At 41.5% G+C, this 18886-nt stretch overlaps 1 protein-coding gene across 1 annotated transcript in view; it reads left to right on the forward strand.

Annotated features, from left to right (window-relative positions):
• Nucleotides 1–5779: 5779 nt before the first annotated feature.
• Nucleotides 5780–18886, forward strand: part of LOC115184044 (coiled-coil domain-containing protein 97-like) — a gene marked incomplete at its 3' end in the record, with an annotated part of 38829 nt that continues 25722 nt past the window's right edge. The window contains exon 1 of the mRNA XM_029745040.1: nt 5780–6002. Coding sequence (XP_029600900.1) covers nt 5780–6002 — 223 coding nt within the window. The remainder of the gene's footprint in view (nt 6003–18886) is intronic.

Consider the following 18886-nt stretch of genomic DNA (forward strand, 5'->3'; position numbering starts at 1 on the left):
TAACCTGCTATAAAGGATTCTATATATATAATATATATACACTGTATACTCAGACACTTCCTAACCTCCTATAAAGGATTCTATATATATAATATATATACTGTATACCCAGACACTTCCTAACCTCCTATAAAGGGTTCAATATATATATTATATATACTGTATACTCAGACAGGCTAACCTCCTATAAAGGGTTCTATATATATTCTCTATATATATAATATATTCTATATGTACTGTATACTCAGACACTTCCTAACCTCCTATAAAGGATTCTATATATATATTATATATACTGTATACTCAGACAGGCTAACCTCCTATAAAGGATTCTATATATATTCTATATATACTGTATACTCAGACAGGCTAACCTCCTATAAAGGATTCTATATATATTCTATATATACTGTATACTCAGACAGGCTAACCTCCTATAAAGGGTTCTATATATATTATATATACTGTATACTCAGACACTTCCTAACCTCCTATAAAGGATTCAATATATATTATATATATACTGTATACTCAGACACTTCCTAACCTCCTATAAAGGGTTCTATATATATACTGTATACTCAGACACTTCCTAACCTCCTATAAAGGATTCTATATATATTCTATATGTACTGTATACTCAGACACTTCCTAACCTCCTATAAAGGCTTCTATATATATTCTATATGTACTGTATACTCAGACACTTCCTAACCTCCTATAAAGGATTCTATATATATATTATATATATACTGTATACTCAGACACTTCCTAACCTCCTATAAAGGATTCTATATATATTCTATATGTACTGTATACTCAGGCACTTCCTAATCTCCTATAAAGGGTTCTATATATATTCTATATATACTGTATACTCAGACACTTCCTAACCTCCTATAAAGGATTCTATATATATTCTATATATACTGTATACTCAGACACTTCCTAACCTCCTATAAAGGGTTCTATATATATATTATATATACTGTATACTCAGACAGGCTAACCTCCTATAAAGGGTTCTATATATATTCTATATATACTGTATACTCAGACACTTCCTAACCTCCTATAAAGGGTTCTATATATATACTATATATACTGTATACTCAGACACTTCCTAACCTCCTATAAAGGATTCTATATATATTCTATATATACTGTATACTCAGACACTTCCTAACCTCCTATAAAGGGTTCTATATATATATTCTATATATACTGTATACTCAGACAGGCTAACCTCCTATAAAGGATTCTATATATATTATATATACTGTATACTCAGACACTTCCTAACCTCCTATAAAGGATTCTATATATATTCTATATATACTGTATACTCAGACACTTCCTAACCTCCTATAAAGGATTCTATATATATATATATATTATATATACTGTATACTCAGACACTTCCTAACCTCCTATAAAGGATTCTATATATATATTCTATATATACTGTATACTCAGACACTTCCTAACCTCCTATAAAGGGATCTATATATTCTATATATACACTGTATACCCAGACAGGTTAACCTCCTATAAAGGGTTCTATATATATTCTATATGTACTGTATACTCAGACAGGCTAACCTCCTATAAAGGATTCTATATATATTCTATATATACTGTATACTCAGACACTTCCTAACCTCCTATAAAGGATTCTATATATATTCTATATATACTGTATACTCAGACACTTCCTAACCTCCTATAAAGGGTTCTATATATATTATATATACTGTATACTCAGACACTTCCTAACCTCCTATAAAGGGTTCTATGTAGAACTTTAGTGGTTCCGTATATTAAGCAAGACAGAACCCTTTTTGGTTTAAACAGGAGTGAAGAGTGGGTTGATACAACGGATATATTGTCCAAATTCAGCTTGTAACAACGATCAGAATTAGTAAGAACAATAAAGTTATTCCTGCCAACATATTAGGCAATAATTAAGAGTAGGCTAAATGATTGTGTCATGCTAAAATTCTATAGATATGTGTGTGTATACTGGTAAAGATGTGTGTGTGTGTGTGTGTGTGTGTGTGTATGTGTGTGTGTGTGTGTGTGTGTGTGTGTGTGTGTGTGTGTTGGTGAGACAACCACATATCACAGTGAAATATACAGGATACAAACATTTCATTCCAGCTATATAGCGTTTTGCAAAACAAAAATTAATACACAAAAATCTATGAATTAAAGTCTTACAACAACAATATTTTACAGACACATGAAGGACCCGCAAGCAATCATTTCCGATGAAAAATAACAAATGTGAAAAAATTGTGGAAATAATGTTTTAGAAACAAAGTCCTTAAACAACATTGTCATCTCACCTCTTAGCTTTGTTGTCATGTTCCCCTGAGAGATGCATTTTAGAGGCAGGGCCCCCCTCCTCTCTCTCCCCAGAGAGACTCATTTTAGAGGCAGGGCCCCCCTCCTCTCTCTCCCCAGAGAGACTCATTTTAGAGGCAGGGCCCCCTTCCTTCCTTTCCCCAGAGAGACTCATTTTAGAGCACTGACCCCTGTAAACAGAGATCCAGCATGTTGGTTGTGGTTAACACAGTGACAACTAAACAGAGATCCAGCATGTTGGTTGTGGTTAACACAGTGACAACTAAACAGAGATCCAGCATGTTGGTTGTGGTTAACACAGTAACAACTAAACAGAGATCCAGCATGTTGGTTGTGGTTAACACAGTGACAACTAAACAGAGATCCAGCATGTTGGTTGTGGTTAACACAGTAACAACTAAACAGAGATCCAGCATGTTGGTTGTGGTTAACACAGTAACAACTAAACAGAGATCCAGCATGTTGGTTGTGGTCAACACAGTGACAACTAAACAGAGATCCAGCATGTTGGTTGTGGTTAACACAGTGACAACTAAGCAGAGATCCAGCATGTTGGTTGTGGTTAACACAGTGACAACTAAACAGAGATCCAGCATGTTGGTTGTGGTTAACACAGTGACAACTAAACAGAGATCCAGCATGTTGGTTGTGGTCAACACAGTGATAACTAAACAGAGATCCAGCATGTTGGTTGTGTTTAACACAGTAACAACTAAACAGAGATCCAACATGTTGGTTGTGGTTAACACAGTGACAACTAAACAGAGATCCAGCATGTTGGTTGTGGTTAACACAGTAACAACTAAACAGAGATCCAGCATGTTGGTTGTGGTTAACACAGTGACAACTAAACAGAGATCCAGCATGTTGGTTGTGGTTAACACAGTAACAACTAAACAGAGATCCAGCATGTTGGTTGTGGTTAACACAGTGACAACTAAACAGAGATCCAGCATGTTGGTTGTGGTCAACACAGTGATAACTAAACAGAGATCCAACATGTTGGTTGTGGTTAACACAGTGACAACTAAACAGAGATCCAGCATGTTGGTTGTGGTTAACACAGTGACAACTAAACAGAGATCCAGCATGTTGGTTGTGGTTAACACAGTGACAACTAAACAGAGATCCAGCATGTTGGTTGTGGTTAACACAGTGACAACTAAACAGAGATCCAGCATGTTGGTTGTGGTTAACACAGTGATAACTAAACAGAGATCCAGCATGTTGGTTGTGGTTAACACAGTGACAACTAAACAGAGATCCAGCATGTTGGTTGTGGTCAACACAGTGACAACTAAACAGAGATCCAGCATGTTGGTTGTGGTTAACACAGTGATAACTAAACAGAGATCCAGCATGTTGGTTGTGGTTAACACAGTGACAACTAAACAGAGATCCAGCATGTTGGTTGTGGTTAACACAGTGACAACTAAACAGAGATCCAGCATGTTGGTTGTGGTCAACACAGTGACAACTAAACAGAGATCCAGCATGTTGGTTGTGGTTAACACAGTGACAACTAAACAGAGATCCAGCATGTTGTTTGTGGTTAACACAGTGACAACTAAACAGAGATCCAGCATGTTGGTTAACACAGTGACAACTAGTTCTTGACTGTTAATTGTTCTATTTTATTCATTATCTCTTTGAGAAATAAAACATTTACTAACAGATACATATCCAAATGTAACAGTGTAGGTTCCGTCCCTCTCTTCGCCCCAACCTGGGCTCGAACCAGGGACCCTCTGCACACATCAACAACTGACACCCCACGAAGCATCGTTACCCATCGCGCCACAAAAGCCGAGGCCCTTACAACGCAAGGGGAACAACCACTTCAGGTCTCAGAGCGAGTGACGTCACCAATTGAAATGCTATTAGCACGCACCACCGCTAACTAACTAGCCATTTCACATCGGTTACACAAACAGTCAGGTGATTTAATGCATCACATGAACATGTAGTCGTGACTGATATTTTTCACCTTTTCTCCGTGTAGTGGAACTAATAATAATAATAATGTCTAACTTTCTCTTTTAATAATTTCTCTCATTCTAGTGTGTTGCTTTGTTCAACAGGTGTGATATTATTATGTTGTTACTGAATTCAGTTCATAATAACAATGTTAAGAAAAGTATGTTCAGTGGTTTCAAACCAAATTACACAGGAAGCAGGAGATCATTGTAGTTTAGAAAACAACAAATGTTCTGATATTCTGAAAGATGATTTAGAACTATGATACATTAACATTTTTACAAATGGTAAAATAATCACGATATATGAATCGTATAATACGATATATGAACAATATGTTATTGAATTTGACTTGCCTACGCCCAGTTAGCGCCATTTTGTATGATTGAACTGTCACATAACTGTCCCAGGTGAAATGGACTGTTAGATCTGAGTGTTTTACTGTCAGTCACTATACTAAAATAACACCATACATTTAATTTCTCTACACACTTTACAATAATCACTGGGAAGATTCTTACCTTGTAGCCTGAATTCACAACCAGAACATGTCAAGTCATTGAGATATTTTCCGTTGTTCTGAGAGAGCACCTTCCTGATAACAAGTGGCTCTGTATCTATGTTCTAGGTACAGTTGATCTTTGGATGCAATAATATCTGGTCAAAGTCTAGTGACACAACACCATAGTATATCATAAACATAACAGCAGTTGGCCAGTAAAGGCCATGACATACTATAAAACAGGGTTCGTCAACTAGATTTGGCTTCGGGACAATTTTTTTCTGATTGGGCCAGAACATAATTAGCATATAATATTAGCACAATTAATAGGCCTACACTACAAATTTAACAACATGTTTAACACATTTGATTAGTACATAGTACATTGAGTGACAATAAAATAATTTAGATCTGATTAAGTTCATAAAATCACCAATATCTCTATTCAATTATAACTTTTTGTTTATTTCTCTGTGTGTTGATTGGTGGGGAAAAACAGGTCTACGTAGCCTACTGTAGTCTACACTACTTTATTAATATCAACATTCATTCAGAACAATGAGCTTGATAGCAAGAGAACATGTCGCTCTCAAAAAGTAACAAAAGAAAGGTGGATGATGATAATCAAAGTTTCAGGGAAGAAAGGACAGAGAGATATGCATTAATCTTACCATCTTTCTCCAATGCCAAGCCAGTGTGTCTTGTTGCAATAAAAATGTTTGCAAAGAATTCAATCTCAGACGGCATTATGAATCTAAACATGGTACTTTCAAAGTGGCCTTCCCGCCCCAGACAGAGGCCTGAAGCAGAAACACTGAAGCATTAACTACAAGCTACAAACACGGCAGTAGAATCCTCCTTCGTGGCCTGACCCAACAACAGAAGGTCACAAGTGCTTTCCTAAAAGCATCCTGGGTTCTAACCAAACACAACATGCCCTTCACAGACGCAGAGCTGTTTAAAAACTGCATGGTGACCGTTTTGGAGGAATTGGCTACAGACAAGTCTATGGATAGCATAATTGCGTCTGTCAAACAGGTGCCACAGTCTGCATCAACAGCCGGACTGCGTGTCTGTGCTCTGGCGGATGATGTGCATAGGATTGTTCTGGAGGGACTCAGTCAGGCTGAGCATTTTCCCCTGGCTATTGATGAGAGTACTGACAACACTGATGTAGCACAGTTGTGTGTATATGTCCGTTATTTTCATGGAAATGACTTTAAAGAAGAGCTACTGGCACTGATTCCCCTGGAAGGACACACCTCCGGGGACGTTCCCCTGGAAGGACACACCACCGGGGACGTTCCCCTGGAAGGACACACCACCGGGGACGTTCCCCTGGAAGGACACACCACCGGGGACGTTCCCCTGGAAGGACACACCGCCGGGGACGTTCCCCTGGAAAGACACACCACCGGGGACGTTCCCCTGGAAGGACACACCACCGGGGACGTTCCCCTGGAAGGACACACCGCCGGGGACGTTCCCCTGGAAGGACACACCGCCGGGGACGTTCCCCTGAAAGGACACACCACCGGGGACGTCCTATTCACAAAGCTGCAAGAATTGTTTACTCAGCATGGCTTGTCATTCGAAGAAGTCAACTCTGTGGTCTCCGACGGGGCTCCTGCTATGGTGGGCAGAGGTTTCTGATGGACTCCTGCTATGGTGGACAGAGGTTTCTGATGGACTCCTGCTACAGTGGACAGAGGTTTCTGATGGACTCCTGCTATGGTGGACAGAGGTTTCTGATGGACTCCTGCTACGGTGGACAGAGGTTTCTGATGGACTCCTGCTATGGTGGACAGAGGTTTCTGATGGACTCCTGCTATGGTGGACAGAGGTTTCTGATGGACTCCTGCAATGGTGGACAGAGGTTTCTGATGGACTCATGCTATGGTGGACGGAGGTTTCTGATGGACTCCTGCTATGGTGGACAGAGGTTTCTGATGGACTCCTGCTATGGTGGACAGAGGTTTCTGATGGACTCCTGCTATGGTGGACAGAGGTTTCTGATGGGACTCCTGCTATGGTGGACAGAGGTTTCTGATGGACTCCTGCTATGGTGGACAGAGGTTTCTGATGGACTCCTTCTATGGTGGACAGAGGTTTCTGATGGACTCCTTCTATGGTGGACAGAGGTTTCTGATGGGACTCCTGCTATGGTGGACAGAGGTTTCTGATGGGACTCCTGCTATGGTGGACAGAGGTTTCTAATGGACTCCTGCTACGGTGGACAGAGGTTTCTGATGAACTCCTGCTATGGTGGACAGAGGTTTCTAATGGACTCCTGCTACGGTGGACAGAGGTTTCTGATGGACTCCTGCTATGGTAGACAGAGGTTTCTGATGGGGCTCCTGCTACGGTGGACAGAGGTTTCTGATGGACTCCTGCTATGGTGGGCAGAGGTTTCTGATGGGGCTCCTGCTACGGTGGACAGAGGTTTCTGATGGACTCCTGCTACGGTGGACAGAGGTTTCTGATGGACTCCTGCTATGGTGGACAGAGGTTTCTGATGGACTCCTGCTATGGTGGGCAGAGGTTTATGATGGACTCCTGCTATGGTGGACAGAGGTTTCTGATGGACTCCTGCTATGGTGGACAGAGGTTTCTGATGGACTCCTGCTATGGTGGACAGAGGTTTCTGATGGACTCCTGCTATGGTGGACAGAGGTTTCTGATGGACTCCTGCTATGGTGGACAGAGGTTTCTGATGGACTCCTGCTATAGAGGACAGAGGTTTCTGATGGACTCCTGCTATGGTGGACAGAGGTTTCTGATGGACTCCTGCTATGGTGGACAGAGGTTTCTGATGGACTCCTGCTATGGTGGACAGAGGTTTCTGATGGACTCCTGCTATGGTGGACAGAGGTTTCTGATGGACTCCTGCTATGGTGGACAGAGGTTTCTGATGGACTCCTGCTATGGTGGACAGAGGTTTCTGATGGACTCCTGCTATGGTGGACAGACACAGGGGCCTGGTCAGCAGGTTGTTTTACATTGTCTCATCCATCAGAGTGTGTTGTGTACCAGACTAAACATGGTTTACATTGTCTCATCCATCAGAGTGTGTTGTGTACCAGACTAAACATGGTTTACATTGTCTCATCCATCAGAGTGTGTTGTGTACCAGACTAAACATCCACAGAACATGACATAAGCAGAGCTGTGGGAGACCACCTCAAGCCCCTGGTAGAGCCGGGGGTGGTGTTTACCACTCCACCACGCCTTCAGCATGCTGGAAAAGTGGGATTGATCTGGTTGATCCATTTGTTTGTTTCCGTTTCCAGTAGTTGAATCCTTTGATGTAAACATTTCATTTTCAACAAATTAACTGGGTTGGTTGAAAAGTGATACTAAACGTACATATCATGCACTATTTTGAGATAGTGGAAGAAATACTGAATTTATACTAAGATGGACCAAGATATGTGTTACTTTTGCACAGATTTGTTCATTGGTTTGACAAGAGTTTGTTGATTGTCAGTCATTGGGTTCATTTGTTTTACAATATGTTGAAATCAAATCAAGCTTTATTTATACAGCACATTTCAGACATGGATGCAACACAATGGGTTTACAGGAAAAACGAAATAAATGAAAATAAACAAATATATGATAAAAAACAGAAGACTAACAATTCAAAGACTAGTGAACATTCTAAGGAAATGCCATTGATTAAAATATTAACAATTGGATGCAACATCCAACCCAAAATATAACTTGTTTTACTACATTGTTTGTTACATTCCCGAGCAAGAAAATCAGAAATGTCCCTTAAACAGAAGAGGGAACAAACAAAGAGTCACAACAACCACAACTAAACAGGTGGGGTTTTAGGAGGGGTTCTGATAGACACTATGGGGGTGTCCACTTAAAGTTGACTAGTAACAACAACTGGGACCTAAAAGACACCCACCATGAGACCCACTAAATCTGCCCAAGAAGAGGAAAACAAAAGAAAAACCCACACCAAACTTAAAGACAGGAAGCAAACCAAAAAGGTGGAGCAACTAAAGGTGTTGACTCTCCACATGTATCAAGACAACTGGAGCACTGGGCCAGACACTCTTAAATAGAACCTGGACCAGCTCAGGTGAAACACCTTCCCACTAACGAGATGGACAAGCCAGCACAGGTGTAACACATACTGACTAACGAGGTGACACCAATCAGTGCGTCCTACGAGCTAACGAGCTAGAAGTGCTAACGAGCTAGACGTGCTAACGAGCTAGACGTGCTAACGAGCTAGACGGGCTAACGAGCTAGACGTGTTAACGAGCTAGACGTGTTAACGAGCTAGACGGGCTAACGAGCTAGACGTGCTAACGAGCTAGACGTGCTAAAGTCCAACTTCAAAACATAAATAGAAAAACCAAAGCCTGTAACACCTTCCCCCTTAAGACAACAAATATATCCTACATTTCTTTTGGACAAGTTTGCTCACCACCAACAGAAAACAACTTCAATTTCACATTATAATCAACTAAAATGATTCCCTTCTACAATATAAACATGGTGTCTACTGGCTGTCAACAATTAAAAACAAGAAAAAAAATGTCTAAATAATATACAGTATCTTTTCTCCTTCATCTTTCGTTCTATCCTTCCTTAGCTTCTAGAACTCTCGTCCTCTTGGAGCCCAAACAAAACTCATCTCCAATAGGACACAGACATGTCTGATTTCAAGAGGAAACTCCTGCAATATCCATAGTAACTTTCCACCTCACAGCTTCTCTCTCTTTTCAGGGTTCACTATATAGGCATGTTGTTGGATCGGGGCCCAGTCCCCAATGTCATGTTCTAGTACATTTGGTTTGGCACACCTGAGAATGAACCCTGATATTCTAAAAACAGGGCAACAATGTCAATATAATTGTACCAAAAAATTGTCAGTTGGTTGCATAAATAATTATGATTACTAAATGTTACATGAAATGAAAATATGAAATAGCCCCAATGTCAAAACACAGTTTTAACGTGTCCAAATCAATAACCAATACGCAGAAACAGTTTGGGATGAATTGAAAACCTAAACATAAAATGTGCTATATACACAAAACATCTGCCACAATAATCATATTACTTGTATTTTTTTTAAACAAGCACCTTGTTTTGACAAGTAGCAATAAATCACTGATATCGATTAGGGGGAAAATCAGGTTGTACGTGCTGTTGAAACTAACACAACTAAAAAAAACACATGGAAATGGGACATATATTTTACCTCACTGGTTAGAGGACAACCTGCAGAACACAGTCAGCTACATTTTGGAGTGATACATTTAAATTTAGGGGTCGCTAAACAAAGGAACACTTACTTGTCATAACTCATCGATATCATGTTGAAATCAATTGCGCGAGAGGAGGGAGATGAGGTTGCACGTCCTGTAAAATCTAACAGCTCCAAAACCACACGGAATCTGGGAATAATGTGTACATCACTGGTTAGAGGACAATTTGTAGAAAACAGCTAGCTACATTTTGATTAAAGTGAGTCACCAATGCTGTAAATGTAACACAGCTCTTTTTTTGTTAGTCACTTTTTGTTAAATCTCATAAATAGTGTGTGTTCTCTGGTGTCGAGTCAGATTGCTAGATGTAATAAAACTCTTCCCACATTGATCACAGCTATAAGGCTTCTCTCCTGTGTGTGTTCTCTGGTGTATTGTCAGATTTCTAGATCCTGTAAAACTCTTCCCACATTGATCACACCTATAAGGTTTCTCTCCTGTGTGTATTCTCTGGTGTTGAGTCAGAGAGCCAGATGTAGTAAAACTCTTCCCACATTGATTACAGCTATAAGATTTCTCTCCTGTGTGTATTCTCTGGTGCACTGTCAGAGAGCCAGACCTACTAAAACTCTTCCCACATTGATCACAGCTATAAGATTTCTCTCCTGTGTGTATTCTCTGGTGTCGAGTCAGTGTGCTAGGTGCAGCAAAACTCTTCCCACATTGACCACAGCTATAAGATTTCTCTCCTGTGTGTGTTCTCTGGTGTAAAGTCAGAGAGCCAGACATACTAAAACCCTTCCCACATTGATCACAGCTATAAGATTTCTCTCCTGTGTGTGTTCTCTGGTGCACTGTCAGATCTCCAGATTGACCAAAACACTTCCCACACTGATCACAGATATAAGATTTCTCTCCTGTGTGTATTCTCTGGTGTCGAGTCAGTGTGCTAGGTGCAGCAAAACTCTTCCCACATTGATCACAGCTATAAGGTTTCTCTCCTGTGTGTGTTCTCTGGTGCACTGTCAGATCTCCAGATTGACCAAAACGCTTCCCACACTGATCACAGCTATAAGGTTTCTCTCCTGTGTGTGTTCTCTGGTGCACTGTCAGACCTCCAGATCGACCAAAACGCTTCCCACACTGATCACAGATATAAGATTTCTCTCCTGTGTGTGTTCTTTGGTGTAATGTCAGCTGGCCAGACTGAACAAAACTCTTCCCACATTGACCACAGCTATAAGGTTTTTCTCCTGTGTGTGTTCTGTGGTGTGATATCAGGCTGGTTGACTGAGTAAACCTCTTCCCACATTGACCACAGCTATAAGATTTCTCTCCTGTGTGTGTTCTCTGGTGTTGAGTTAGATGGCCAGATGTAGTACATCTCTTCCCACATTGAGTACAGCTATAAGGTTTCTCTCCTGTGTGAATTATCTGATGAATTTTAATGCCTGATGAGGTGAATCTCTTCCCACAGTCAGAGCAGCAGTGAGTTTTCTTCCCTGTGGATCTCTGCAGGTGTTTCTTGAGGTGTTCTGATCTGGAGAGAATCTTCTCTGCCTCGTCAGCATCATGAGGTTGTTGAGGCTCCCCAGAGGATCCAAGATAGTGAAGTATCTCTCCTGTGTGAACAACAAAGTCAGACAGATGATTTAAAGGCCCACAACAGCAGAAATCCACTGTAAAAGGTGATGCCAACAGCGTAGCCATGATGTTATACAACAATTGATATCTGTAATGAATGTTAACATGATTTAACAATTGTCTTAAAATGAGCAAGAACATTCATTATTTGTCTTGTTTTCACATTAGTAGTAACATCTAAGATTGTCGGCTAGAAATAAGTTATTCATGTTGTTGAAACTCTAAGCAGTGTGCCAGACGACTTTTGGTCTCCAATATTGGCCCCTTTCTGTTTTTCCTAAAATTGCAGCACGAGGGCGATGCGCATGCAATTTGATTGCAGAAACTCCTCCCTGCTAATGAGGAAACCGATAGTTATGGATGTAGTATATCTGCCTGGAGCAAAAATGGTGAGCAAAGATTTTAGTTTTTCACAATGTATTCTGAATGTGAATGGGGGAAAACTCAGGGGAGTAACCTCCATTTCCAGGTTGCTTATGAGTGCATTTCACACTACTTTGGATTATAATTGTAAAGCTCGCTTGAATGTCCTGCTTAATATAATGTTTGCTACAGTATTAAGAACCGAGTTAATGACAGTATCCATTTGGGTGTTGTCAATAAATTTTTAAATGTATTTTTAATTACATTTTGTTTTTCACCTTTATTTAAGCAGGTAGGCCAGTTGAGAACAAGTTCTCATTTACAACTGCGACCTGGCCAAGATAAAGCAAAGCAGTGCGACACAAACAACAAAGAGTTACACATGGGATAAACAAGCATACAGTCAATAACACAATAGAAAAATCTATATACAGTGTGTGCAAATGGAGTAAGGAGGTAAGGCAATAAATAGGCCACAGCAGCGAAGTAATTACAATGTAGCAAATTAACACTGGAGTGATAGATGTGCAGATGATGATGTGCAAGTAGAAATACTGGTGTGCAAAAGAGCAAAAAAGTAAATAAAAACATGGGGATGAGGTAGGCAGTTGGATGGACTATTTACAGATGGGCTGTGTACAGCTGCAGCGATCGGTAAGCTGCTCAGATAGCTGATGCTTAAAGTTAGTGAGGGAGATATATGTCTCCAACTTCAGCGATTTTTGCAATTCGTTCAAGTCATTGGCAGCAGAGAACTGGAAAGAAATGTGTCCAAAGTAGGTGTTGGCTTTGGGGATGACCAGTGAGATATACCTCTTTGAGTGCGTGCTATGGGTGGGTGTTGCTATGGTGACCTGTGAGCTGAGTGAAGGCGGCCTAGCAAAGACCTATAGATGACCTGGAGCCAGTGGGTTTGGCGACGAATATTTAGAGAAGGCCAGCCAACGAGAGCTTACAGGTCGCAGTGGTGGGTGGTATATGGGGATTTGGTGACAAAACGGATGGCACTGTGATAGACTGCATCCAGTTTGCTGAGTAGAGTGTTGGAGGCTATTTTGAAAATGACATCGCCTAAGTCAAGGATCGGCAGGAAAGTCAGTTTAACGAGGGTATGTTTGGCAGCTTGAGTGAAGGAGGCTTTGTTGCGAAATATGAAGCCGATTCTAGATTTAATTTTGGATTGGAAATGCTTAACTTCATCGGGGTAGGGGGCAGTATTTTCACATCCGGATGAAAAGCATGCCCAGAGTAAACTGCCTGCTACTCAGGCCCAAAAGCTAGAATATGCATATAATTAGTAGATTTGGATAGAAAACACTGAAGTGTCTAAAACGGTTTGAATAATGTCTGTGAGTATAACAGAACTCATATGGCAGGCAAAACCTTAGAAAAATCCAACCAGGAAGTGTGGAAATCTGAGGTTTGTAGTTTTTCAAGTGATTGCCTATTTAACACACAATATACATCCAATATACAGTGTCTATGGGGTCATATTGCACTTCCAAAGGCTTCCACTAGATGTCAACAGTCTTTAGAACGTTGTTTCAGGCTTCTACTGTGAATGGGGAGAGAATAAGAGCTGATTGAGTCAGGTGTCTTATTTTAGTTACGTGCGCAGCCATGAGCACGAGCTCAGTTCTCTTTCCTTTATGAAGACAAAGGACTTGTCCGGTTGGAATATTATGGAAGATTTATGATAAAAACATCCTAAAGATTGATTCTACACATCGTTTGACGTGTTTCTACAAACTGTAATAGAACTTTTTTGACTTTTTGTCTGGACTTTAGTGCGCGCGCCTTCTGCATTTGGAATAGTGAACCTAACACGCGAACAAAATGGAGGTATTTGGACATAAACATGAACTTTATCGAACAAATGTACATGTATTGTGGAACTGGGATTCCTGGGAGTGCATTCCGATGAAAATCATCAAAGGTAAGTGAATATTTATAATGGTATTTCTGACTTCTGTTGACTCCACAACATGGCGGGTATCTGTATGGCTTGTTTTGGTGTCTGAGCGCTGTACTCAGATTATTGCAAAGTGTGCTTTCGCCGTAAAGCTTTTTTGAAATCTGACACAGCGGTTGCATTAAGGAGAAGTATATCTTTAATTCTATGCATAACAGTTGTATATTTTATCAACGTTTATGATGAGTATTTCTGTAAATTGATATGCTCATTCATCAGGGGTTTTGGAGGCAAAACATTTCATGCCAATGTAAAATGGGGTTTTTGGATATAAATATGAACTTTATCGAGCAAAACATACATATATTGTGTAACATGAAGTCCTATGAGTGCCATCTTATGAAGATCATCAAAGGTTAGTGATTAATTTTAGCTGTATTTCTGGTTTTTGTGACGCCTCTCCTTGCTTGGAAAGTGGCTGTGTGGTTTTTCTTGTCTAGGTGGTGTCCTAACATAATCTAATGCTATGCTTTCGCCGTAAAGCGTTTTTGAAAACGGACACTGTGGTTGGATTAATGAGAAGTGTATCTTTAAAATGGTGTATAATACTTGTATGTGTGAGAAATTTGAATTATGAGATTTTTGTTGTTTTGAATTTGGCGCCCTGCTATTTCAATGGCTGTTGGCGAGGTGGGACGGTAGCGTCCCACCTACCCCAGAGAGGTTTTAACATGCCGGTACATACTGCTGTAATAACATGCAAGCAAATTGTCAGCCAAAATATTGTGTAAGGTAACTTACTTGAAAAGAAATGTCTTTATTACATTGCTTAACATGTTCTTAACATTTGTCATAATTAGTTAAAGCAATGAATTTGTTTCGGCTCTCGTTGGACTTCTGGCTGCATATTTTCCGCCATTTTCTTCAAATCTGAAAATGTTGTGAAGCTACGTCCATTTCATGAAGAATTGCATTATGGGCCCTAAAGTACTGCGTGTATACGTCGTATTTTGGCGAATTTAGTACGACATCCGGGAACTTTTGGCATACTAACTACATCAACGACATCATAACCGCCATCGATAAGAGACATTACTGTGCAGCCGTATTCATCGACCTGGCCAAGGCTTTCGACTCTGTCAATCACCACATTCTTATTGGCAAAATCGACAGCCTTGGTTTCTCAAATGATGGCCTCGCCTGGTTTACCAACTACTTCTCTGATAGAGTTCAGTGTGTCAAATCGGAGGGCCTGTTGTACGGGCCTCTGGCAGTCTATGGGGTTGCCACAGGGTTCAATTCTCGGGCCGACTCTCTTCTCTGTATACATCAATGTTGTCGCTCTTGCTGCTGGTGAGTCTCTGATCCACCTCTACGCAGATGACACCATTCTGTATACTTCTGGCCCCTCTTTGGACACTGTGTTAACTAACCTCCAAACGAGCTTCAATGCCATACAACTCTCCTTCCGTTGCCTCCAACTGCTCTTAAACGCAGGTAAAACTAAATGCATGCTATTCAATCGATCACTGCCCGCACCTGCTCGCCCGTCCAGCATCACATCACAGCAGCAGGTATATCTCACTGGTCACCCCCAAAGTCAACACCTAAAATTGCGACAAGGGCGATGCGCACACAATTTGATTGCAGAAACACCTCCCTGCTAATGCAGAAACCGCTAGTTATGGATGTAGTATATCTGCCTGGAGCAAAAATGGTGAGCAAGTGGCCTAAGCTGTGCCATTAGAGATTCTGGGTTCGAGTCCAAGCTCTGTTGCAGCCGGCCGCGACCGGGAGGCCCATGGGGCGACGCACAATTGGCCCACCGTCGTCCGGGTTAGGGGAGGGTTTGGCCGGCAGGGATATCCTTGTCTCATCGCGCACTAGCAACTCATGTGGCGGGCCGGGCGCAGTGCACACTGACCAGGTCGCCAGGTGTGCGGTGTTTCCTCCGACACATTGGTGCTGCTGGCTTCCGGGTTGGATGGGCATTGTGTCAAGAAGCAGCGCGGCTAGGTTGGGTTGTGTTTCAGAGGACGCATGGCTCTCGACCTTCGCCTCTCCAGAGTCCGTATGGGAGTTGCAGCGATGAGACAAGACTGTAAGTACCAATTGTGGAGAAAAAAGGGGTGAAAAAAATATATCTATTTAAAAAATGGTGAGTAAAGATTAGTTTTCACAATGTATTCTGAATATTACAGCACTAGATCAGGAGTGCTACTCAAGGAAACTCACATTAAGCTCTGTGTCTATTCACTAATTCACCACCGTGGGGGAAACTCAGGGGAGTTCTCATAGGCTGACAGCAAATATAGCCTCCATTTCCAGGTTGATTATGATTATTATTATCATTTGACACTACTTTGGATTATAATTGTAAGGCTCGTTTGAATGTCCTGATTTAATATAATGTTTGTGTTATTGTCGAAAATGTACTACATTATATTTAAAAACGACTTCAACCAGTAAAATGCTCATTGGCTAGTTTTCCATCAGCCTGACAATGAGGTTTTGTCCATTAAGTGTATGCCAAAATGGTCTATAATCTCACCTAACAATAACATAGACCTACTGTAGGACCCATAACTTCACCTAACAACAACATAGACCTAGGACTATAAATCATTTAATATTTCAGGTGAAACATGGAAACTAAAATGTCTTTGTCATGACATTTCATAACCGGATCACCAGATCATTTTGTGAATAATCCCACTAGTTTACTCTGTAATGTGTTGTCATTCTAAATGTCCCGAATGAAGGAAAATAGCTCTGTGTGTTGTACAATAGCCTATCCACCAAGGAACAGTTCTCTACACATTATGAGCTAAGTATCTCCGTTTCCAAACGGACTAATGAGACCCTACTGTAAATCAAGTAAACAATAACACATTATAAATATCGATTTGTTTGGGATGTTGGATCCAACGTGGAGCACGGCATAACTGTCTTTACCGGTGTAATGAATGAAGAACTACATTTGACTGGCATGCAGAAAATGATTTCCTGGATCAGCTGATGATAGTTGAACATGTGACTGTAACTAAACAGCTACAGTATTAAGTGTTATGTGTAATTATTGAAGAACCGCATTAATGACAGTATCCATTTGGGAGTTGTCAATAAAGTTAAGGTGACTCTCGGTTAGAACCATTGGATTTAGTAAACTGAAATGATTTAGGATTTCTGTGCCCATGAAAACTGTTTTCCCAGCGTAATATAAGGAAACACTAAAATTTACGTAGTTAGAGAGCATTTCAGAGATCTGAATACAAAAAACTGTCCGACAGCAAGATCCAGTATTTAAGTTAAAGTTCATCATATGACAAGCTTAACGTTATGACTATAACTACTGTTCCCTGAAGGAGGGAAACTAGGTACCCAGGTCTGCCCACGTATTCTCGCATACCCCTAGAGCATCGAGCCAGTGGGGTGGTGGCACTGGAATCCTCATCTCTCCCAAGTGGACATTCTCTCTTTCTCCCCTGACCCATCTGTCTATCTCCTCATTTGAATTCCATGCTGTCACAGTTACCAGCCCTTTCAAGCTTAACATCCTTATCATTTATCGCCCTCCAGGTTCCCTTGGAGAGTTCATCAATGAGCTTGACGCCTTGATAAGTTCCTTTCCTAAGGATGGCTCACCTCTCACAGTTCTGGGTGACTTTAACCTCCCCACGTCTACCTTTGACTCATTCCTCTCTGCCTCCTTCTTTCCACTCCTCTCCTCTTTTGACCTCACCCTCTCACCTTCCCCCCCTACTCACAAGGCAGGCAATACGCTTGACCTCATCTTTACTAGATGCTGTTCTTCCACTAATCTCATTGCAACTCCCCTCCAAATCTCCGACCACTACCTTGTATCCTTTTCCCTCTCGCTCTCATCCAACACTTCTCACTCTGCCCCTACTCGGATGGTATTGCGCCGTCCCAACCTTCGCTCTCTCTCTCCCGCTACTCTCTCCTCTTCCATCCTATCATCTCTTCCCTCTGCTGAAACCTTCTCCAACCTATCTCCTGATTCTGCCTCCTCAACCCTCCTCTCCTCCCTTTCTGCATCCTTTGATTTTCTCTGTCCTCTATCCTCCAGGCCGGCTCGGTCCTCCCCTCCTGCTCCGTGGCTCGACGACTCACTGCGAGCTCACAGAACAGGGCTCCGGGCAGCCGAGCTGAAATGGAGGAAAACTCGCATCCCTGCGGACCTGGAATCCTTTCACTCCCTCCTCTCTACATTCTCCTCTTCTGTCTCTGCTGCTAAAGCCACTTTCTACCACTCTAAATTCCAAGCATCTGCCTCTAACCCTAGGAAGCTTTTTGCTACCTTCTCCTCCCTCCTGAATCCTCCTCCCCCTCCCCCCCCTCCTCCCTCTCTGCGGATGACTTCGTCAACCATTTTGAAAAGAAGGTTGACGATATCCGATCCTCTAGGTCATGCCAGTAGGTTACAGTAGGTTGTAACTCTCTAGGTCATGCCAGTAGGTTACAGTAGGTTGTAACTCTCTAGGTCATGCCAGTAGGCTACAGTTGGTTGTATCTCTCTAGGTCATGCCAGTAGGTTGTATCTCTCTAGGTCATGCCAGTAGGTTGTATCTCTCTAGGTCATGCCAGTAGGTTACAGTAGGTTGTATCTCTCTAGGTCATGCCAGTAGACTACAGTAGGTTGTATCTCTCTAGGTCATGCCAGTAGGCTACAGTAGGTTGTATCTCTCTAGGTCATGCCAGTAGGTTACAGTAGGTTGTAACTCTCTAGGTCATGCCAGTAGGTTACAGCAGGTTGTATCTCTCTAGGTCATGCCAGTAGGTTACAGTAGGTTGTAACTCTCTAGGTCATGCCAGTAGGTTACAGTAGGTTGTATCCAAGTGGAAACAATTATGTTATGTGGACAC

Source organism: Salmo trutta, unplaced genomic scaffold (genome assembly GCF_901001165.1).
Source record: "Salmo trutta unplaced genomic scaffold, fSalTru1.1, whole genome shotgun sequence".
In the NCBI taxonomy this organism is placed as follows: domain Eukaryota; kingdom Metazoa; phylum Chordata; class Actinopteri; order Salmoniformes; family Salmonidae; genus Salmo; species Salmo trutta.